The sequence below is a fragment of the Tachypleus tridentatus genome, chromosome 13, assembly GCF_004210375.1.
Source record: "Tachypleus tridentatus isolate NWPU-2018 chromosome 13, ASM421037v1, whole genome shotgun sequence".
Lineage (NCBI taxonomy): Eukaryota > Metazoa > Arthropoda > Merostomata > Xiphosura > Limulidae > Tachypleus > Tachypleus tridentatus.
The window spans coordinates 172,870,003-172,895,552 of record NC_134837.1 but is presented as its reverse complement, the minus strand read 5'-3'; the positions used below and the strand labels follow the sequence as shown (position 1 = coordinate 172,895,552).

Below are 25,550 nucleotides of genomic sequence, written 5' to 3'. Positions count from 1 at the left end.
GTCACAATTAATTAAAAATGTGTAAGATAAACAAGTTAGATTAGCACAATAGTTTAAGACAATAATTTACTAAAAGGGAATGATTCACAGATAAGATTGTTAGAATCAGTTTCATTGTATTCAGGCTAAATCTAAATACCTTGACTCAACTACACTATCTGTCACTCAGCCCTGTTAATTTTTTGCTATTATTGCAATAAATGACTGTTAGTGTCAGGTGGTACCTGATTAGTGAATAATGGCATATATACTACAGTGAACAAGAAAAATGCACTGTTTCATCATCTTATTGGGTCTCTCCTGACCAGAAAGTAGCTATCAGTCATCACGCACATCACTACCAAGAAAATCATTTGGTTGAAACATAACTATGTAATTGTTTTTTCCAGTTATACTGTATTTGTTGTCTCAGTTGATGTCATTTGGTTGTAACATCAACAAATAAATACTTTTCTTCTTGAATTGATTTTTATCCATTTCTTTGCATTTCTAGAGGTTAGCGTATTGACCTACTTTTACTTGTAATCCCAAGGAAGACATTTTGTTTGAAACATCATTGTATAATTTCTCATTTTTATACTGACCAATGACAGCCATTTCCTTATTTTCCAGAGTTTATTGTGTTATAGCTAAACTTGGTTTATACTTGAGGTGCTTAAAAATGCAAAGGAATGATTGAAAAAGTTGTATTTCTCCTGTAGTGTTCAGACTTACTGTGATAGTTCATTGATAATTATCCTTCGTAATTGTAAAAAAAAATTGGTAAAAAGGTTTTACCTTAAAATATATGTCTACAATGAACTGTAGTTTGTCATCCTAAATAAGACATTAACTTAAGTGTTGAAACTTGTTTCTTGTGAACCTAAGTTGTTCAATGTAGAATTCCTTTTACACTGTCTGCTCTACTATACATAAAGTGCTGGCCAATCTACATCTGGTTTTGCAGCTGACTGTTATGAGATACATGACCAAAATTAACAGAGAAAGCAAACAACTTTGACAGTGATTATATCATCTGGAGTTTAAGAAGTTATCCTGCAATGTGCAGACAAAATGTTAGTTTTTCACAAAAACTGTGTATATACATATGCATAAATATTAGCACAAATTTACATTAACATATGCTCTGATTAAAGTACTTTAAGAGCTCTTCATTGAGTGAATACCAGTGTACATGCGACTAGCAACTGTTGAAAATGCTTGAGATTTTTGTATTAAAATAAATATATATATATATAATGATAAAAGAAAATTCTAATGGCCTTTTTACCAAATATCAAAAGTTATTTCATTTGAATTTAACAGCTATTGTATAAAAATTATATTTGACTGTTGTCCATGTGAAAGATTATTTTGTATAAATAAATGTCTTAACTGGTAAGTCATTGCTTGTAAATACAAATGTAGAGAGAAATATTTGTTGCATACTCTTATGTTTTATTTTTAACATTATTCTGTTTTGGAAAGTTTGAGAATGTTTTGTGTGCAAGTTTTTTTATTTTTAGGCATTGATGAAGATGATGATGAGGAAGCTAATAATTCAGAAAAGAAAGAAGCAGGTGCATTGCAACTGAAGAAAGAAGGTAAGTTTTAATCAATTTGTTATGTTTTTATAGATTTAAAGACATTTGGCAATAGAAATGATAATAAAGTGTAAATTAAGATGCATTTCATACAGATATTTATTATTTTTCTTTTTGTTCTCAGGGGAAGGTAACAAAAGTAAATTTTTTATACTGTTTATCCACTTACATATCGCACAGTAGTAGTTATAAACAATGAAAACTTTCTTCAGTCAGTTGTGAGTGAAACTGACAGTAACTTGTTATGACACAAATGTTATAAATATTATTAGCTTAAAACTGCTTTTATGGCTTTGAAACCTTCATAAAATGCAGTAAAATTTTCAAAAACCTGGTTTAAAATTATCGTTAAATAAACTACTCCAGTAAACTGTTTTGTCTCATGACATCAGTGTTTCTCTCAGAATTAAATAAATAAATTTAATAAGCAACACCACAACTAACATTATAATGTTCTTGTATTAATGCAGATATCTGTATTGTTTTTCAGGGCAAGGACAAGCAGCAGCTCCAGTTGTGCTGTTTTCTTTACTATTGTTTTTCTAGTTGTTTTGCAAGTTATAATAAAATGTCTTTCAATTAATTTTCAAACAGTAGTTTTCTGAAAAGAGTAAAAAAAGTCACTTATTATCTGAAAAGTAAACAACGTTGCTACTTAGGAAGGGTTTATGTAGTGATTAAGCAAGCTCTTGTTAACTGTCATCAGGAGTTATTAGAAAAATTAGAAATTTCACTTGCCTCATCCTTAGTAATTTTCATAATGTTTATTAACTGTGCCATAACCCTTTTGCATTTCTCTGATTTCCATGTACTGTTGGTAAATGTAAATGAATATATTTAGCTTTCTTGCATACAGCATATTATTTTGATTCACTGATAACAGAGGTTGTTTTCAAATTTGATTGCAGACTTTTAAGAGAATACTCTTGTTTCTTAATCTAATGATGGCTATTGAGTCTTTCCGTAGCTGAAGATCTAAATATTTTACCATCTTTCTAATATTCAACTGTGAATTTATTAAGACTGTTTTTGCTATCCCAAGAAGTTTGTTACAGTTAGCTTGAGAAGTCAGTTCATTTATCTTTTTCTAGTGGTCTTTCCAGGTTTTTCAGATATAATCACTCTTTCATACTTGTGTAACTTTCATATGTTCCATTCACTAAGTCTTGCATGTAGTCTAATCTTGATTTTTCCAACATTGAATGATTTTGTTTTTCTGTTAATTTTCATCACAAACAATTTTGAAACAAACTGTTTGATATTTACAGGTAAATCTAAGTTAACTGTTGAGCAAATGGAAAGGTCAGTTTAACTTAAATTTAGTTGGGATATTGATCAGGAATTAACATTAAATCTGTTACTGAGTTGTGACATTAATTAGAATAATGACACTGGATATAAAGTGAAATGGAAAATTAAAATACTTTATAATAGTACTAAATGAGATTATCTCAACTACTTTTTTTTCAAGATCCTTTTCCAGTTTGTCTAAATCCAATGTCTTTTAGTTCTCAAGAAATATGATATTCATTCAGAGTGACTAGTGATATTCACATGACTAGTTATTCTTATTCCAACCTCTAAATATCACCTGAACAACTGTTGAAAGTCACTTTTGGTCATGACTTTGCACAATGTGCAGTGTTATAGGAATATTCCAGTGGACAGAATAATAATTTATACTAAAGAACTACAAAGGAACAAAGGTAGCTAGAAAAAAATTGACTTTCTCAACCACATGCTATCTAAAACCTGCACATATAAAGAACAAAGAATAAATTAAAAAAAAACTATAATATTACAAGAAGATAGAAATGTGTGATGTATTTATATAACAAGTGTATGCTATTCAATGCAAAGACACTATTCAAGTACTATCTACTTTAAAAATAGTCTTAGATTTTTATTCCATTTATTAGTTTGGTGTTAACAAGAGTGGTAGCATGTCTTTGACACCTATGAATTATATTGAGATATTTTTTTGGATGGTTTACCCTTCTATTGAAGAACTGAGACATGTTCATCTGCTGTCAAATATAGTATTTATTAGTGAATAACAATTTTGATACTCAGTGTCCACCAAGATATGTGTTTGGCTTGATTTACATGGCATTTAATGTTATGCCTGCTGTCGATATGTTTTATGAACACAGCTGTATAAATATTACATATAATCATGTGTAAGTAGTTTTGAATACAGGAAAAAGAATTACTGTTTTCATGACTTAAATGTAATGCATGGAGTAATGCTTCAATATTTTTTTTTTTTATGAAATATTTATGGAAAACACATGAAAACATGTTATTTTTGAATAATAATAAGTGGAAATGAAACTTGTGTGTGAAAATAAAGAAGTACATGTGATAACATGTTAACCACACTGTATTTTCTATATTGTTATCTGTTTTGTTTCTGAAGATCACAGAGCCCTTTTTTTTTTTTCTTTTGTATTTTATTTCAGACATGAGCCTTTTCGGTTTCTGCCCCGCGTTGGATGATTTTTTTCTGGTTATTTGTGAATGGTGTGGAAAGATAGTTAAACCTCAAGTGTTGAAAAAGCATTTTGGTAAGTTTTATAGTTATATATGTTGGAAAGTCATTGTAAATGTTTGCTGTATACAAAAATGCTTTGGTTTAAAAATGTAAGGATATTCATGTAATCAGAAGTACGTCACTCTAAATATAAAAGGATTGAGAGCTACTGTATATTTTCTATGTGTATGAAAATATATCTAAACATTATTTACCATTTGTGAAGAAAAGTGTTTTTAATGTTGCAATATGTTTCCAGTTAATCAATAAATGTATTTTTTGTATCATTAATATTGAAAATGTACAACAAACCTCACTCACTAATGTGATGACTTAATCTACTGTAATCTACTCATTTTTTAAATTATTATTAGCATTTGACATCTATTTAATATGAAACTTGATATTAAAAAAAGTAAAGCAAATTTACATTAAAAATGTTTAGCAAGAAAGTCGAAAATAATTATGTATTTAAACATATCTCATTAATTCTTTTGATGTATCAATAAAATTTCTTCTTGCATCGAATTCTAAAGCATATTATAAACATTTTAGTACATATGGATGTACTTTGTGAAAAGTGAAAGTGTTTATAACATCTGTGCAGCTAATCAAATACAAATACCCAACATGAAATGGTGTTTGACTAAGTTAAGAAATATGTGCTCATTCCTATCCTATACATGTACATTTATTCATGTACTATGCACCTGTACTTGTGACATTTAGGCACAAACATTTGTACAGTTGTTTCCTTACATGAGAGAACTTTTTCTGCTTTTACATTTTGAAATTAAAAGAGTATTATACCTTTAAATGAGTAAATAATTTTCTCTATTATTTTGCTTTGATAAACATGTGTACACTATGTTGCTAATGTTAGTATTCAAAATTTGTGAGTATAACTAATAACACTTTAGTTCCACATCATTGGCAAACCAAGAATGCTATCCATTTTGTTACATATATAATTTTACAAATTTTTTAATATTCTGCACTAACATCCTTTTTTTTTTTATGATACCTGTTTGTTCATGTCATTGATATAATCCTTTTTGGGTTTTGAAGTTGGCTCACAGATTTGTTTTTTGTTACAAGATAGAAGATTAACACCATAGGTTGATGTATAATCATTACTTGCTAACATGCACAATGTACCTACATGTATGATAAAATATTTTGAGATTAGAAATGACTTCAGTTCATGATAATTCTTCATTTATGGTATTATAAACTTTGTGTAGACAAAACACTATATCATAGTCATTTGAAATAATAGAAATACTGGGAAACAATGCTTGTATTTATATTAACAAAAAAGCATATGCTTACATTTATATGTATACTGAAGTCTTCTTTGTTCATACAGTTGTAATGTACATGCTTTATTAACCCATATTTACATTTATAAATGTACTGAACATCTTTGCAGTATTCATGTAGTTGTATATTACATTTTTTTATTAACTCTTGAACATTTACACATGCTAAGGATATTTTCTCTATTCATGTACTTGTATATTACATGCTTTATTAATTCATGAACATTTTTATATGTACCAAGCATCTTTTCAGTATTTGTGTGCTTGTATATTACACGCTTTACTAACTCATGAACATTTACACACATTTTTTTAAGTGAAGACATTGTGATATGTTGTTAATTTTGAACATTTATATTAATTAAAAAAGAATTGTACACCCACACTATCTAATAATTATGCAAAGAATCTTTCTTTAAACATCCTTTAAGAGCCTAATTTACATTTTAACATTTTACTTATATGTTTAAAACAATCTTTTTTATTTATTTTTAACACTATTGGAAGCTGTTTATCATAATCCCTTTTTTGATTTTCTAATTTCATTTTCAATCAGATAGTTAACTTTCTGGTAGTCCTGTAAACCTTTTACTGTGTTTAATTTAAGCTTTATAAATTTATAGGGTTTATGTCTGGTTTTCTCCTTTGTATGTGTAGTAAATCATTTAGGTTTAAAATAGTCTGTTATCCTTATGTGATGTAGAAGGAGCATGCCTAACTTGAATTAATTTTTAATGTTTTCTTAAACCAGTACCATATGTTTTAGCTCATTATCCCAGTTCACTAAGGATAATAATTCTCATGTTTTCATAAATAATATTTTGAAAATTAAGAACTAAAACTTGTATCTAAATCTCATCATATACAAAACATCAAACCTAATTCTGCTTTGATCACTCTTCTCAAGGGTTTTCCCACTTCAACTATTGTAATCACATCTTCCTCAATAAATCTAAAATGCTTTCATTCTGGTTAGTTCCTTGGTCATTTTGAATAGAAAACCATCTTGAACAATTTCAAAAAAACCTTTCTCTCTTGTTATTACTCATTGACTGGATATAATTCCAAATTAATATGTTAAAAATAGTATTTTTTTTATTATTGCATCAATATTCTCATTAGTAACAGACCAGATCCCATCATACAATTTCTCGTTGATATTATTAAACATAGGTTCACTTGCAAAAAGATGAGTGACTGTTTATGTATTATGATGGAATATTTATGTTGATATTATATAAACAAATTGTACATCCTTTAATGGGCAAAGATAGAATCCATAACCCTTAAGATATCTCAATGCTTTGGGAGTAACATTTTACCACAGGCAGGTTGAGAGTCCTCCTAAATGTGATTCCTCTCCTTCTAATTTTTTAGGTTGCTTATCATATTTTAGGATGTTTTTTGTAGATGATAATTTTTGGTGTGAAAATATTTGATATCTTTAAAACTGTACCATTTTAGGCATGTAAATAAATATAGACAGTGTACAGCTAAACCATTTATGTAGACAAGCAGCTACTGCACCTATGGCACTGCAGTGCCCTGTGCAAAACCAATCACCAAATAAAATCTCTTTTTTTTTTTTTTTTCTCCTCCTCAAAAAAATTCAAAGAAAACCCATTTACTGTTTTTATAGCATGGCTTTAAGCTCATAATTGCATTATCCCACAAATCATCTTGGATTGCAACATAAGTAAATAAGCAATGCTAAGATGACGAAAACTGTCATCCTTTCTTCTGTTTGTTTGAAAGAAACATTTATACCTTATAATACAACACCAACAACAATTTTCACAAACACAACTAGGGCAACTGTTAAGATTGTTATAAACACAAATTTAAAATTCAATTCATTTAGGTTGTATTGTCCTGCTAGAGGTTTGATGGCACTAGTTGGAATGTGACAAAGAAATCTGTCCTGACTAATGCAGTGTTTAAACACAAATCTTTTAGATTACATTGGTGTTCCAAAGCAGATTCTTTTAAAATAGTTTGTGAACCTAAATTCTCCAACATCTTGAGCAGGTGCCCTTTGTCAGACAGTAAAGACTGTGATACTGTTTGACAAAGGACATGTTCCCAAAATGTCACAGAAAATAAACTATTAAATTTTTTTATTTAGATGTGTTAGTTTATTATCTTTTATCAAAGTTTTTTTATTGCATCTTGCAGAACAACACTTGTTCAATAACCTACTGTTAGCAACTTCCTAATTTCAGCATACCATAAGGTGATCATGATCCAAGGTTTTTCTAGGTTCTGCATTTACAGCTGTGGAAATATGATATGGCACAATGTCAAAACGGAATCACTTCCACATATTCTTGCAAGGTTAATAACGTCCCACATAGTTATTGTAATTTTAAAAAAAGTTAGTGAAATACAAGCATGATGTAAGAAAATAATAACAAAGATGGGATTTAGAAATGTTATGACTGCACGTGACTTTTGCATCATTTTGAATATGTATAAGAATTCAATGGAACATCTGTTTTATAGTGACTTGGTTCTCCATATCCCAACTACTTCATATCAATATTATAATAGTGGTAGGTCAGAATACTGTTTTATGTTTTAGTCTTGAACTAGAGATGTATACAAATAAAAGAAGCAACAAACACACAGTTGTTTTGAAAGCTAGTGCAGTTATGGAAAACTAGATTCTATGAACTTGAAATCTTTGAGATCAGCAATTTTTAATAAAAGGGAAAATCTAATCTTTGAGCTTTCTGGATATGATTTCCACTGAATTTTATGAATTTATCTGCTTGTGTAGTTAATATGGTAGTAAAACTTGTCATAATTTGCTTATTTAACATACGGTCTTTTCAGATTTTTCTACTTCTGGTTCATTACAGTCTACTGTAAACACCATTTAAATATCAGATTTGAATAAGTTTTTTTTGTTGTTAAAACAAGGTAACAATATATGCCATATAGAACATGTAAACACTTGTCAAATAGTTCTGTTTGAACTTTTATTATAAATGTATATGGTACTGATCACAAACTATGGGGACAGAGTATGGTTCTTTAGATTAAACCATGAGGAATGCATATGGTAACTTTGAGATTGAATTTGTAAGTAAATTAGCACAGATGTGAAATGCTTTGTTGTATGATGATATTCTCTATGTTTAGAGGTTTATATTTGTTTGATTATTTGTTTGGGTTAACAAACATCTGTTCTGCTACTGTTACTGTATTTTGTAAGACTAAGAGCAATGTTGTTAGATTACTTGTATGGAGTAACAACATATTTGTTCAGTTTCTTGTTGCTTTATTATAATGGTTGTGTTTGAAAAACTTAATTTTTTTCCATTTGAATATTATTAATGTTGTAGTTTAAATGTTCACTAGATGGAGGTGCAGGATATTAAGATAGGTCAAATATACAAAACAAAGATCTAAGAATGTAACTTAATGTTTTCTCAAATATATAAATATAATAGTACTGTCTATTGTATAACCCCATAGCTACTTGGCAGTGTTTGGATGGATCTTTGCCCAAGTTGGTATGGAGATTCACGAGGTCCAAGCAATGATACTTAAAATATTTTGATTTAGCACTTTATGTTTTCTGTTATTTTTAATGGGTATTTTATTTTCTTACCACTACCCCCCCCTGTAAATGGATTTTCACCAAATTTGGTATGGATGTTCTTTGGGTCCAAGGGAAGATGCATACAAATTTTATATTTTGTGTGTTTTGCTGTTTTTATGGGCTGTATTTCATTTTTTTACAATCACATATAATTGAGCAACTTTATGTCCTAAGGTAATCTTTCATTAATCATGAATTTACACAACTTCTGTCCAAGGGATGTGTACTACAACCATTAACAATAATTCAAGAGTTCCAAAGAATGTAGGTATGTCTTAATAACACTCGAAATCTTAATAACATTACTATTATGTTATGAAAATAACAATTGTGATAATATGTAGATTTAAAAAAATTAATCACAAAAGTGAGAAACATGTAACTGGGCATTTTCAAAAGGCAGATGTTTACTCTTCTGATAAAGAAATGTCTACCTTTACAAAGTGTTTAGGGTTTGTTATTTTTGCTTATTATGAAAATTAGACTTTGCTCTACTAGCACTACAGTATTTATCCTAACTCATCAGATGTTTGATTTAGACATTCTGAACATTCACTGTTAACATTACTAATACACTACAAAAGTGATGCAATGATATGTTAGCATTACAGTATTTTATATAAAGTCAGGATGAAATTTGGTGAAGACATCTTAAGAGATATTGCTAATAGAACTTGATTATCTTGAATCTGAAAATATAACTCACAGTTTTGCTTGAATAAGGATACATATGTGTTGCAAAATTATTAGGATAGCTTGATACTATGAGGTTAAGTATCTTATATTTAGCCATCTCTGTATCAGCGTTTATGTGTATAGTGTGTAGCCAATATTCAGTTTTTATTGTATTAACACCATACGTACGTGACAATATTATTTAACATATTTTGTTTGAGGTTAAGGTAATGTTGTTCAAAGAAACATATAATATTAAAGCCATTAAGTAACCTCCCCTGCTGAATATGTCCAGCATCCTATGTTGAGAAGCTTCCTGTAGTTATTATTTGTGACGTCACGAATATTGCCAAGTTGAGTTGCGTGTTTGCCGGTTTTTTTTTGTTTGACAAGAAATCTTTTGTGACAGCAATCAGCTGACGTAACGTCAGTTGTTTTTTTCAGTGCTCACACTACTGTTATTACTTGAAAGGAAGTTTTTGTTTTTTCACTTTCAATGTATTTTCTTTCATAGATAGAATTTGTAAAACTATCACGAGTGACCTATATCCTAAGCAAGCCAGGAAATGACCTGTGAATGTTTTTATAAACACGTTTTAACGGCTAGACTTTGTATGTTGTCTACCAGATATTAAGTGAAGTGATTACCATAATATTTGTATAAATTAACTGTGATAAGTGTGATTCTATATACACTCGTGACAGCTAGTCAGTTTGATTAATCGTTATTTGTTTAAAGTCCACGATTGCAATTTGAAGCTTGCTTACAGAAAAACGAGCCGTTAAAGTATAAATGTAACTTTTCACGCGTATATAATTTGTATCGTATTTATTTTCATATTTCACACAGACAGTTGTTATCTGATGAACGTTAGCGGAGAACTTATGAAATAACGGCGCACCCTTATCAGCTTGCTGTGATTTTCATGCCCGTATTTATCGGTACAATAACGCACCATCCTTTCATTTCAGTGAAATAGACATTTCACTTTTTTATCGCAAGTAATTTGTACCATTTTTTTCACAGGTTATGTTTTGTTCAGTTAGCCTTGTATGATATTCGTAACTATTTGACTTTTGCAAATCAATGTACAAGGGACGTTTCCGAACTCAAATTGGTGATTCGTTAGTTGGTAACTACCTTGAGTTGATTTAAAATACGACTTGTATGATATTTTCGTAATTTGGTATGAATCGCATTTTCCCATTAAATTCATAGCGCTTAGGTATTTTAATTTATTTTAAAAAAATGAAACATTGATGACATTATCTACCACGGAAGGCCATATTGGCGCCATTTTAAATTCTGTAGACTTCAGAATTTTCATTAAACCAAGTCTGTGTTTGAAAGACCTTAAGAAACTGACGTGCTTGCGAGTGTAGTGTCGGCCTCTGATGAAGAAACCTAAATATCTCAGATAATATATTGTTAAAATGAAATAATAAAGAATAACACGAAATATTAAAGTAGATATATTAGTTTTAGAGTAAGGAAATACTTGTTTCTGAATTTTCTCCAGTTTTGCTATTTATTTTCATATCTGTGTGTCGTTTACTTCAGTGCTGGCATGCATGTTAATTGCTGCTCAATAAAATGACTTGAAATGACGTAAGATTACGTTAGCACATCGTGCGTGCGTCAGTAGCTGTATCACAAACGTTTGTTGTGCTATGACGTTCTTTCTTACGTCACGTGAAAATATTAACGTATTTGAATACATACCGTTTTGGATGTCATACTCCCAGCAGTCGTGACTGTAACGTTTTTAATATTTTCAGACATATTTTATATTGTGCGACCATTATCTTATGGTCGATAGGTGTTTGTTTTATCCAAGGATTTTGTTTGCTTGGAGGAGGAGTGGCATAGTGAAAAAAAGAAAAAAAAAAGATGTGGGCAAAAAATTAATGTTCGTGACAATAGGAGTCGCACTGTTGAAGATTTAAAGATCTTAATATGAAGGGGAGAGCTGTTTAGTGGGGGTTTGTTGCCGCACAGCAAACCCGATAGACTCGACCTTTACGTATGTACACAATGCTAGATAATTTGTTCCCAAAAAATTAAAATACTGTCACTGGACTTACGCAGTGTTGCATAGACACGCGATATAAACACTGTTTATTTGAATCACGTGTTAGGCACGATACAGCGAATCGCCGTGGTAGTGAGTTACCTTGTAATGCTGCTCGTTCATGTTTCCTCCAGATACCCAAAGTCTTAGGTAGATGGCACCCTCACTAGGAGTTTTTACGCTTGTATCATAGTTTCAGTAAGTATCAGCGCATATGCTTCTTTAATATTTTTTCGACTTTAAAATTTAAAGATGCGTTTGTGTAAAACAGGGTGATAAATAAGCGATACGTGTTCTGAAGTACTGCTGCCATGGGTATTGTATGGATAGTGTAGCTTTTTTGTCAACTTCAAAGAACAACAAAAGCTGAAATCACAATTTACTTTGGTCACATTTCAGCCTTACCATATTTTGCAGCATAATTTTTTTATTAGTATATTTAACATAATATACAGTTTGTGGTTATTTTTTTTTCCTTTTACAAATAATAAAGACATTGTGTGGTTTTTAGGTTATCTGTCATGTAATTATATAATTGTACCAACTTGACCATTCTTTGTATCAAATTGAACTGAATTAGATTGAACTTAAAGTGTTTGCTGTTTTTCAATGTTTGGAATTAAAGTCAAATGCATTTCAGATTCAATGAAACTGAACTATATATTTGTGATATTTTTTAAGGCAATCATGCTATACCTGGTGTTGAACTAGTCATGATTATTTTTGTAACTGTATTACAACACACTGTGGATAGTTATTCTGGATTATCAGTTTTGCATTTCCCTAATTGTAGCTGTGATATCAATTGTCATCTTGTCTCCCTCTAATGTATCCCACAAATGCCCATAAACATGGACATTCTAATGTGACATGTCGTAAAGCCTTGTAGATTTTAATATGGTTATTGTGCTTGGCTGGGGATAAAAAAATCATAAGTTTGAGCCATAGTGTCACTGCACTTTCAGTTTTTATCTTTATAGAAGATAGAGTCATTCCTTCTGTTTTGTTAAATTAGTTGAAAAAGTAAAGGTGTTGTATCATTAAGAGCTCTTGGTGGTCCACCCTATTCTAGTCAATAGCTTATTATTACAATACCTATACCTCTGAACTGACTGTTTTGTCCACGTGTTTATAAGGAGCTGTTTTATAATGTTTAATATCCAAAATGTCTCTTGATCCTCTCAAAAACTTTAAAATCAAGATTGGGTTACGTACTTTGAGCATAATGTACACAGCTTTATTGCTCTAAAATTAGAACAGCATTGTGCTAATAATATTGCTTATGCTGTTATGTATTATTATGTAAGTATCTTTTTAATAAAACAGTGTTATTTGAATATGAGTATGTATTTCTTCATTCTATTTTGAGAATGTTTATATGTCACATTAAACTTCATGTTATCACCTTGTAAACAAATAAGTGACATGTTGGCCCTTGTGCCTACATTCAGCTGTTACTGATTGTATTCACAGGTATACTGCTGGAGAAGAAGAGAATAGGATGATCCATAGTTTCATTCTCCATGGTTCATAGAAACATTACTGTTCTTTGACATAGTTATGTCTTTTTGATATTGTAGCAGTTACAGTACAAGACTTCTACCTTGCTTAACTGGTATCAGTAGCTCTGTTAATAGAAACCTTAGTTCGTCTTTGCAAGTGTACCTTTTGTAAAGTTTGCATTTCTTATATGAAAAACATACACCAATTAGAAAGCCCAACAAAAATACAAAAAAAGTGTTTTTTTTTATACCACACTGGATGATGAAAGTCAGTGTCTAGTCAGGGTATGATATGGTATCGGGAAGTGGGGCAGGCCTTTTTTCAGTCTTTCTCTTCCTTACCCATTAATACTTCATCCACTGTTGCAAATACATCACAGTTTCCTTTACTCACAGGCCCTCTTGTTATTTAATCATCAAACAAGATAAAACATTTTTTTGGAAAGTTTCCAATAGTTTTGTTTTTAACACCACAGATGAGATGTTTTTTGTTCATACATTATTCATGTGCATTCATCACAGCAGTGTTTCCCAAACTTTGGTCACCTATGACACCTTTTACTATATTCTTTTGTTGTTTTTGTGTGCCCCCTTTATTTTAAATGAGTGAAGGAATGAGTTTAATGCATATCAGTGCATTAAAGTATTATATATGTTCTTGTAATCATTTATTATTTTCACTAATAAAAAATATATCAAAACCTAATTTTTCATTATTGCACTATTGACTCTATCCTAATCGCTCACACCCCACACTTTGAGAAATGATGCACTATAGTATATGGAGTTTAGGGTGATAATGGGGATTGGAACCAAAGCAAAAATTAGTACCTTAACATGCATAGATGACCAAGAGCAACCTTATTTGTGCTTTAACAGTGGTTTCTGATTCCAAAGTCACTGTTATACTGGGGTATAATATACATTGTTGATTTATGTATGCTAAGTTCATTTGTATTTTACACATAATCTAATTTTGGCAGTTATTTTTCAGGCCTAAAAGACAACCTGAAGCACTCAATAATTGTTGTTTCTCTTCACCATGCTAATAGAATTGGTTAACATTTAATGAAAAAGGGTAGGAATAATTTTGGCACTTTGCTAAAATTATTCATGTTTGAAAAATTTCATGGTGGAGAAGTAATTTCTTACAGTGAAGATGAGTGATTAGATATTGTTAGGTGTAGCATTGACATGAGTATCAAGGTAATTTGGCAAAAACACGTTTCACTATCTATATCATGTGATGGGTTTAAAAGATATGAGAAAGAGCTTAAGCCACTCTACCCCAGATATTATGACGTAACTACCCATACTTTCACCTATGGTATGATTCTGTTTAAATGATCATTTCTTGTTAATACTTTCACCATGTTTTATATAGTTATTTTTAACATTGTGCTCTAAGTTTTGTATATATTTACTATTTTGCTCCATGGATGCGAGGATTTTCTAGTTACTTTTTGCTAAATCATGGAAATTTACGCAAACCAAGACACCTCTTTATAATCGTTAAAATACTGAAAAATCCTACATTTTAAGAACCTAATCTGTTTACTATTGAGCATTTATTTTATTCTTTATAAAATAACTTATTAGTTAATTCAATTCTCAGATAAATTCAACAATTTGTAATAAATGATAATGTTTTTGCCAAGCTACATCAAAATAGAAATGGTAAAGTATAATTTATTCAAATTGAAGTATTAATGATTGTTGAAATTAAGTAGGTACCACTTTATTGGTATTTATGACATGAAATGAGCTAATTGTCATCATGATTTAATAATGAATTTGGTTGTTTTTATTTGATTCAGTTTCATTAATTCTGTTTTGCCAATTTCTGGAATTTTACTCAAATTTAGAAATTTCTTTCATCTCCAGTATTTTAACCAATTTTGTGAGTGAATAAATTCTCATATTTGAAAATAGACATAACATTGTACTATTGAATGGTTAAACCATGAGTCATACAAGTTTCAGACATGTTGCCTATAGCACTAAGGCTTTGCACTATAAGCAATATGCCACTGTATTAAGTTTATGCAGTTTGGTTTTGAAAAATATATATTAAACCACCATTCAAATGCTCCATCATTTGACCTAAAAGATCAATAAGTGCTTAAACCACAACTTCTAAAGCCCTTATTTTTCTCCTCAGTATGAATTATTTTAATTATCATGGATAAAACAACTTGTTCTGGTTAATGCTCAAAACAGAAAACCTTACAAGCAGTAATATTTGCCAAACAACCATTTAGTTAGAAAAACTAAATGAAACATTTGACATCCATAATTATGTTAAACATAATAACTTGATGTCCTGGAACAAATACATTAGCTGTTCCTAAAATGGATATTATACTGAAGAGTAAAACATTGATGATGGTCATATTTTTTTAGTTAACCTCAAAACATTCAGATCATAGCTGTCCATTTATAAATTATATGGTGGACAGAGGAATAGACTTACCATTTGTGGCACTTGCTTTTATTTTTAAATGTGTCTGTTTTCTACTTGTGTTTGTTTTAATTCAAGTTTTTTTAATCCTTCCATTTAGATGAACTCTTAAATTGTTGGTTGTTTCAAGTATTCTCATATATTTGATTGATAAAAGAAAAGCAAAAAAAAAAAAAGGCATAGCATCAGTGCATCATTCTGAGGAAAGTAAGAAACAAACAAGTTTGGATTAGCAATAATGTGCAGCTAGGCATACCTACAATTCTGATATTATACATTGGGTCACTTGCATACCTTATAATTTGCTAACATGGATTTTTGTAAGGCAACCTTCACCTTTTTCTGGTTCTTGTTCTAAATGAAATTCAAGCACAAAACTAAAGGATACTGTACCACAATAACCTTAAAGTTAATTATCTCTTGACTTGGACAAATTTTACTTTCAAAATATTAATTCAACAGTTCTTTAAAAATACAACAAAAACCATTAAAAAAGTAGTAACTAGCATACTGGTATTGGTGGCTGTATATAGAGGTTAAGTGCATTGTATTAATTAATTAAAATTATTTTGAAACCTTAATATTTAGTTATAGTCCATGCTTTTATCTCCAGTCATGCTGTGTCTGATGATCCTGCATTTTTTATAATAGTTCTGTAACATACACCCTTGCACAAATTAATTGAAACAAGATGGAAAATTATGATTTTTTTTCAATTTTTTGTGTTTTATTTCTGATAATCCAAAAAATTACTCGCAAATTAATACATGATATGAGCGCCTTTATTTTTTCAGAAGATCATTAACCCGCTTTGGCATCGAATCCACGAGTTGAGTGCAATCTTTACTAATTTTTGGCTTGCAGTACCACACCTCAATTATGGCCTCATTTAGCTTATCTTTCATAGTCCAGTCTTTTCCTCCAAGTCTTTCTTTACAAATCACCCAAAAATTTTCAATAGGATGTAAGTTTGGAGAGTTTCCAGGCCAGTCCAGCACCTTTATTCGTGTTGTAGTTATAAAATTCTTCACATGTTTCAATGTGTGGCAAGGAGCTAGATCTTGCTGAAAAATGCCATATCCATCTGGAAATCTCTTTCTCAATTCTGGAACGACTCTTCTCTGCAAAACTTCAATGTACTGTGGTCCTCACATCATACCTTCTACGATATGTAAGCCTCCGATGCCATAGTAGCTGAAAAAGCCCCAAAACATCTTCTTCAAGGGATGTTTTATGAACTGATTGATGTGAGATTCTCAAAGTTTCTCACCTGGAGATCTGTGAACATGCAGACTTCTTTGACCCTGTACGAAGAAACGAGTCTCATCACTGAATAACACCTTCCTCCAATTTTCTTCCATCCAGTTCTTGTATTTCAGACCCCATTGATACCATTTTTTCTTCATTGAGTTGGTCAGAAGTTGTTTTTTGACTGGTCTCCTTGCCCTTCTAATGCAATTTCAAATGACGTAATATTCCTCAAAATTTCTCATAATCCCAAAAATAGATCGACCGTACTGCAAAACACAGCTAATGACACAGTCTGTGTGAAAACATGACTATTAAAAGAAATCAGCAGGTCCAGCAAGCCTACACAGACTGTCATGCTGAAAATATTGTAAAATGACCATTTGTTTCAATTAATTTACACAAGGGTGTAGTTCCATTGTAAAAGGCTTCATTTCCAAAGTATGCTACTTCTCATTTTGTTCTTTCCTTGATTTGTTTATAATATGATAGTCATTTCTCAGCACTTGTGTTAACAATGTGACAACAGAATAATTCATATATATTTAGTGACATGTTCGGTATGGCTTAATATAAAATAGTATGAATACCCATTTCATTCTCTAGCTCTGTTGAACAAATAGGGTTTTGAAGATTTTGTTCCATTTTAGTAATTACAAGTATCTTTATTTTTGTTTAGAGGTAAGGCATGGTAAAAATCAACTGGCATGTTCTGAACGAGCGTCTGCTGGTGCTGATACTGACTCGAAGGTTAACTCGGTAAAAGCAAACTCAGCCTTATCTCATGCAATTGTGCCTAATGAATCATCATCATCATCAGTTCATATAGACATGAAGTCATCAGTTGGTCATTCTGCATCTCAGTTAAAACCTTCAGAAACTTCTCTAGTAGATAGCAGAGCAAGAAACATTTCAAAGTTAAAGAATGCAGAGACTCCAAAGCCACAGAAAAATCATGCAATGGCTCCAGTTGTCCGTGTGGAAAGGATACTGCCTGATATTCTCATGATGAAAAAAAAAGTAAATGCTGCATCCATGAACAAGAAGGAACGCTTACCTACATCATCTTCACCAGGAGGCTCGATCAACCTGGTTTTATCTCCAGTACCAGTACCTGAGCCAGAATGTCAAAGCATTCCTATTTCTGTGCAACAGAAACATCATGCTGTTGTGAAGTCAGTTCCTATGGGTAGTTCTCTTTCCCCTACTAAGCCTTGTGTCAAACAAGGGGGAATGAAGATATTAAATTCCAGTAAAAGTAAAATGGTACCAAGAGAAAGGAAACTGTTGCCATGTAAAGGTATTTTTAGAGTTTATTTTTATTACTCAGACCACTTTATTTTATACTATTACATAAAATTATGTAGAACAGTAATCAAATAACACAAATATTATTAATTTAAAAGATATTTTTGTTAGGGAGATAAACTGTTTGAGTTATTGCTGATATGATTTTTAATGTTTAGAAGTGACAAAATGTTGTTTAAATTCAAGTTTACAGTATTTGCTCAGTTTTTAAGTAAGGCTTAGTATCATTCATTTACACCACAAATAGTTGTACATTAAGAGAACTATTAGCCTATACAAACTTTAAATTTTAGAAATTACTGTAACATATTTGCTGACATTCCTGAAAATTATATCATGATGGTTTCTGAAATAGATTAGTATATGCAGTGTTTTTTCTCATAAACAAATATGCTACTTATCTTACAGTTTTTACATTTCATTTGCATAATCTCTCAAGCCTCTTAAATTAATATCAAATGCTTTGTTAAAGTAAATTCATACATTTTACTTTCAGTTTTCTTTATTATATCATTAACTATAGATGTTATCATCAATGTACAGTGCAATGAAATGATTAGGTTTAAGAAACTTGCATACCTTTTAAATGTTCGGAATATTTTATAACCTTTATTTTTTGTCACATGAGTAATTTCATGTCTTTATCTTTTCAATTAGTTTATTTTTAATTTTTCTTTCCAATTCTTTGTTGTTTTTTTCATTCTTGATATAAGTATTCCAGCCTGTTTCTGCCAACATCACTTTACAATTGTTAGTTATTATGGAGCAAATGTCATCCACAAATTCTTTTACTAAAGCTTGCACATGCAAATGATACCATCTTGCTTAGACATTTGCACAAATCGAACTGCATCAAGTTAAATGCATACAGTCATAAAATTTTCAAATATACATTTATAAACACAACTAATACATAATTAAAATATAAACTAAAACTTAAATGCAATCTTACCTTTTCAGCAAACTGATACTTACAAGGTAAGAAACACTTGCCAAATACTAGGTACACTCAAAGAGAATAGTGGACTAAACTTCATTTCTATCTCATGCTTTGAATTCATTTACTTGTAGAGGTTTCATCAGGTTATAATTGAATAGTGTGAAATCTCTATTGATTTATTGTAAGCATGACATTCATCTTCAAGCTGTCACCAGGCAACATAGCAATAGAACTATTAGAATGTAAAACCTACATCAATTCTTAGAAATTTTCCAGACACTAATGGAAGACAGGTGGAAGTTGAATTTGAACTTCTATACTGACAGTCTTTATTCTGTTCTCACAATATCATGTACAATAGCTCGTAAAGTTTAGATGGATCACGTGATAGCAAAAACCTGTAGTTCTTATTGCTATTTTAAATGTTTCTTTTTAAAATTAAGGAATAAAACTTAGATAATGTAAAACTATGTTATAACGTACTTGGTTATAGTAATTCTATTAAAATACATTCATATTAAAGTGGTTTGATTAAATTTTGAATGTAACTCAGTAACATGTACAGAAGGGGTTTAAAAATGGCTTTGGTGACACCTGTGGTTATAAGGTTAATATGTGAAAACATACTGAATTACCTTTTTATAGAAACTTCTCACCTAATGCAACATTCTGACTGTGTTCCTTGCTTCTGGTGTCTACTGTTGAGTGAAATTTTTAGAACAACCATGACTATTATTTTATGGGGTCAAAGCATACATGGAACAGTCCAAGAAGTTTAATAAAGAAAAGTGCCAAAATGGTTTTTGCCATTAACAAAGATCTGGTTTGGGTGACAATCAAATTCAACTGCAAAATCCTCCATTCACACTCACTGGATAAAATGGGAATAGAACACAGGGTATGTTTTGAATGCTGCACTTTTTTTCCAGAACCATCTTTTCAATCAGACTGACAAAATCCATGAATCATATCTTCTTCATTTAACTGAAGTTTTATTGATAATTATCTGATCTCTATTTCACCAAATGTTGAATGAGGATCAACATTTCAGGCCAGTGTTGTTATCAAGCATGCATCACTGTTCTATATCTCCATCTTCCCTGTCAGACAACCTATTTTCCATCAATACTTTCAAGGTTCTGTAAAAAGCTTCCAGATTAACGTAATCTGTGTTAGGAAGTGAAGAATTTTGAACAGCATTTTTATTATATGAACCTGGAATCATTTGTCTTTTTTCAAAAAATCTGTATAAGAGCTTTTATCTTTTGATCCACCTTGTACAAGTGTATATTGTGCTCTTGTAAGTCAAAACTCAGTTTGGATAATACTTGGAGAGTATCACACATCAATCCTAGATCCAGTAGAGATTCTGTGCTTGTAATTTTTTGCTGTAGGCCCTCATATGAACATCACCATTTTTTGTCTCTCATTGAATCATGTTTCCCCTCTTCGAAATGTTGCACTAAAACTTTATAGTTTTTCCAAGCAACTGAAACTGACTGAAAACTGAATGCTACCCATTAAGTGCTAAAAATTTGACCAGTTTTTAAAAGTTGAATCTACAGCAAGTTTGTGCTCACTTTTAGTTTTTTGCGATTTGTAGGTGATTCTTGATACATTTTGTGAGTAATTTTCTTTGAACAAATGTACAGTCCAGGCCTGCATACTGGTCACCTAAGTTTGTGGCCACCTGTTTTCCAGTCCCAAGCTGTCTCTTTGAATTCAGTAATTCATCCACCCAGGCTAGTTATCACATTTTGCTGACCAGTTGAAACTTTTCAAAGTGAGGCCACTGCTGTACATCAACTGAAAATAGCTGCATCTTGTAGGTGTTAAAACTAGGTGATCATTGATGTCCATTATTAATGTCATTCTAATCCTACATTAAGATTCATAATTCATGCTGCACTGATGACCTCACAATCAAATAGAGTATATTTTCACACTCCTTTAAATGTTGTCATTTGTAACACTTATGTGTCTCCTTGGTTTTCTTCTATATAAATGATTTGTTCAAAAGGGAAAATTCACACATTCATTTACATTAATTTTTCAAGTTTTGTCACCTTTTCTCTAACTTGCAATATGAAAAGTGGTGCTGGTATGCCATACCAATGAGTACCATCTGAAAAAAAAAACTAAGTATATGTAACATGTTTTTAAATTGTTACATTATAGTTATAAAGTTTAATGATGGGTGTTAATTTTTTGAAAGATAAAAGGTGGTTGATATATTCTATTTATGTACAATAGAAAAGGTTACATGTTTAAACTGGTATTTTGTAACCTCAAATGTATTGTACCTTTATCATTAATAGAGCTATGTCAAAATGTAAAGAATATTTTCTTGTTTGAACAATTTCTTATTTTAAACAGTTAATTTTGGATTAATGTGTATATTGAAAATACAAGGTGCAGTCATTTTCAACCACAAGTAAATACAGCAAAGGTATCGTTGAAATTTATGTATGCTATCAATATTTCACTGTTAAATTTTAAAAAGCACCAAAATTCTTGTGTTATTTTGTCCCTGTCTCACTGAAATATGTATCAGAAAGGTGTAAACTGCATCAGCGATTTGGATAATCCTTTATTGTTAGTGCCTGAAAAGCTAACTTAAGACTGAGGAGTGTTTGATAGGTGTTATTATACTGATATAAGTGCTTGCTTGTTGGAAAATCTGTGGATATTTTTAGTGCTATGTATAACTATTATATTTGAAACATTTAAAATATTTTTTATTATATTTTTGTATAACTGTCAGAAATCTACATTTTAAAAATATATATATAGTAAGTTGTGTGTGTGTTGGCTAAGGATTCTTCCACAGTAGTTGTCTGATTGTTGGTGATATATTTGGTAGTAAATGAACATCACGAACTCCACCTGTTTTTAAAATAATGTACGTATTTGAAGCAAATTAAATGTATAATAAAAGTTTTTACTCTATGGACATCATAGTCATATCTTATTAAAGTATACAGTTCTCTTCTTCTTGTGAAAAGTTCACTAAGGCCAATCCCATTGCTTTAGAATTCAGTTGACAAGCCAAACTGTTTGTCTCTATTATTATGTCAATAGTAATTGTATAAAATTCAGGTATGCTGTCATGTGAGTTACCACATTTGTATTCTGCATTTTCAATAACCATCTGCCTTTTTCATACTTCCAAATAATCTGTTTTCTATTAAAGTCCAAACAGGTTAATTTACTGTAGAACAATATTATCTGTTTCAAACTATTAATATCACCCAAACATATTAAGTGTTAGACCCTTCACTTGTACAAAGGCTAACTTTGTGTTTTCTAACATTTCTTTCTTCATACTTCTCTTTCCCATGACATTAATTCTTGCGCATGCTCTGTTTCCACTCATGTGGTCACATTTATCAATTAGAGCTTTTTAAAATCTCTAAAATTTTAACATCGGTGAATTACAAATACAAAATTAGTAAATTAATAATTTCTTACACCAAACATTCTTTTATATCTGTCAATATCCATTTGTCAAAGTCCCAATTTCTGAATTTTTGTTTTTGTTTGGTAAGGGCTAAAGAGAGTGTGTTAGAATACATTTCATTACCTTGTAGTGTGATATTGTTCATGAGATATTTATTTGCCCCAGATTTGAAACTGAGACTTCTTGCATGCTAGGTGAATACTGCACCAACTTTTTAACTACCAAGACTTACCAAAGTGACAAAATGTTGCTTTATTTGTTTTAGAAGACAATTGTACCTATATGTTATTTGCAGTAGGATAGTTGTAAAATATCTACTTTGTGAATGGTTTTTATACAACTTGTATTCTGAGAAAGTACAGGTAATATATAGATCCAGCTAATAAATTTGAAATGCAGGCAATATTATATACCAAAATATAAACAAAGGTTTAAAAAGTATGTTGTGTATTTTAAATATTATTTACAAAGATATGATTCCTTTAAAATATTTTTTTATTTTAATAATTTCCAAATAAGTAACAGATTTCTATATCATATGATTTCTCATTTTAAACTGTAGTTTTGTTGACATCATTGATAATTTAAATAATGTTCTTGCATTTGTGTTTTATCCTTCAACTTGAAGTTAGATAAACAGGTTAACTCAATTTATGCAAATCTCATGTGAGATTGTTTCAGATTTCATTCAGTTTTTCATAAAATATTAATGAACTATGCATGCTCATACTTGAGTTTGTTTTTTGGGACTGGTGTTTATAACAGGTCCGATATAGAAAAGTTGTGTAATGTGTTTTGAGTTGATTGTAATGTTATGGTACAAGACTTACAGTTTTACTCTAAAACACAAAGGGTTCATTATTAAACTTTATTGTGTAAAATATATTAAACTTCAATCTGTGCAATTATTAATAGAAATAATCACTGTGATATCAGTTATCTAAGCAGGTTATTTCAGAATAGGTCTAATCTATTCACTACTATAACACTGTACAGTGTTTTGGAATTCCTAACTTATCTTCACTACTGTTTATATTAGGAAATAGGTGCTGTATTTATTTATGTTCACAGCAACAAATGTAAGCTAATGATCACATAATATCAACATCCATTTAGTAGTGTTGCCTGAACTAACTGCCTTTGGTCCACCCTGAGTTTAAACATGTGCATTCATTGGTTGAATTGAGAAAAGGAAGTAAAACAAAATGGTGTGAAATTAGTAATGTGTTGTCCAACTGCAACTCTTCATTCCTGAAGAAACATTAAATAGTGTATCTGCCATTAAAATCCCAGAAACAAAGTTTCATTTTGGACTCAAAGAATGAAAATAGCTTTAGACTACCAAGAGTCCAGATATGTTCTAGGTTCGAGTTCTATTAATCTCTATGCTCAAATAAAATGGAGTAAAATACTGTGTGTCATGGTGTAATTTTTAGTTGCCATGGTGACATTGTGCTAGGGATTTGAGACCTGTGGTTTTAAGGATCTTTTCTCTAAGTAGAAAGAGAATGTTATACATTCTGTTTTAGGAAACATTTAAATTCAAGTATTATTATTACTACTACTTTACTGTATGGTCAATTAAAAGAAAAATACTCCTGTGGTTAGTAGTAGAAATTAATAACTACAACAGCTAAAGTATTTTTTATGGATATTTTTTACCTTAGATATTGAAAGATGCCTGATTAATGCCATGATTAACCAAGATGTTCATAAAACTGTTTTCATTTCTGAAGAGTGACTGATAATATCATAGTGTATCAATAAAATATAAAGCCTAGAGCACTACTGCTAAATTTATATATTATGAAGAAAAATAAGATAAAAAAATTCAAAACTAGTGATTCTAAAATTTCTATAAATAGGATATGTATAGCTTAGTAGTTGTCTTTTTTTTTTTGCCATTTTCTCACTAGATCGGGAATATGATCCTGACAAACATTGTGGAGTTGTAGCTCCTGAAAATGGGAAGCCATGCACGCGTTCTCTCACGTGCAAGGTGAATATTTAGTTTTGTAGTTGTGTTCCTCAATTAATTGCAACCACTTTACATGTTTATGTTACTTATACTCTCTCCATTATAATTGTTCATGTAACGTACTTTGTGTATCCTTTTTCTTGTTTCTATCTGAATTTTAACAGGTTTTTAACCTTTATATTTTGGTTTTCAGGCTTGTGGTTAACTAATTTCCACTGATTGTAATAATGTGACATTTGAGTTGTGAAGTGCTCTGTAAATAATGAATTTCCACTCAAGTGAAAATAAATTTTATGATGAATAAAGTAAAACTAATGGCAGTGCCAAGGCCACATATCATCCAAAAAGGTTTTTCACTTAACAATTTGTGTGTGTGTGTGTGTGTGTGTAGTTCAGGGTAAACTGGGTGATATCCAACTCTGCAACAACCCATTTGGTGACAATATTATCAACTGTTCAACAATACTGTAGCATTTTTACTATATAAATCATTATGATGTCATTTTTAGTTTTTGCTATAAGGTTTCTATAACATATTAATTTTCAGTATATTTTATATTCTTTTCTTATTTGGTTCATTTTCAAAGTATAAATTAAGTACTTTGCAAACTTATTTTGTCTGTCATATCATTGTTTTTGTATTTATCTATTAAAAATACAACAAATTACCCAAATACATTGTAAACCTAATTCATGTACATGTAAACATGCATGTATTCCCCCCTAAGTAAACATTAATCTTATAACAAATCTATCTCATGACACAAGTGTCATGAATTTGCTGTTGACAAGTTAATGTTTGGATGAGTTGTCTTTTGACAACCTGTCTTTCAGCATAATTTTCTGTCACCCAGTCTGCTC

General features: G+C 30.5%; 1 protein-coding gene across 7 annotated transcripts in view; it reads left to right on the top strand.

Annotated features, from left to right (window-relative positions):
- The window catches only part of LOC143236671 (uncharacterized), a 66,311-nt gene that overhangs the window by 8,083 nt on the left and 32,678 nt on the right, over positions 1 to 25,550 (top strand). For 5 of the 7 annotated variants that reach the window (XM_076475061.1, XM_076475063.1, XM_076475062.1 and 2 more), the window contains exons 3-6: positions 1,506 to 1,583; positions 4,046 to 4,150; positions 17,683 to 18,303; positions 24,628 to 24,710. In XM_076475061.1, the coding sequence (XP_076331176.1) occupies positions 1,506 to 1,583; positions 4,046 to 4,150; positions 17,683 to 18,303; positions 24,628 to 24,710 (887 nt within the window). Of the gene's footprint in view, positions 1 to 1,505; positions 1,584 to 4,045; positions 4,151 to 10,070; positions 11,991 to 17,682; positions 18,304 to 24,627; positions 24,711 to 25,550 lie in introns of those variants that run through there. The other 2 variants (XM_076475067.1, XM_076475066.1) reach the window with 2 other exon arrangements.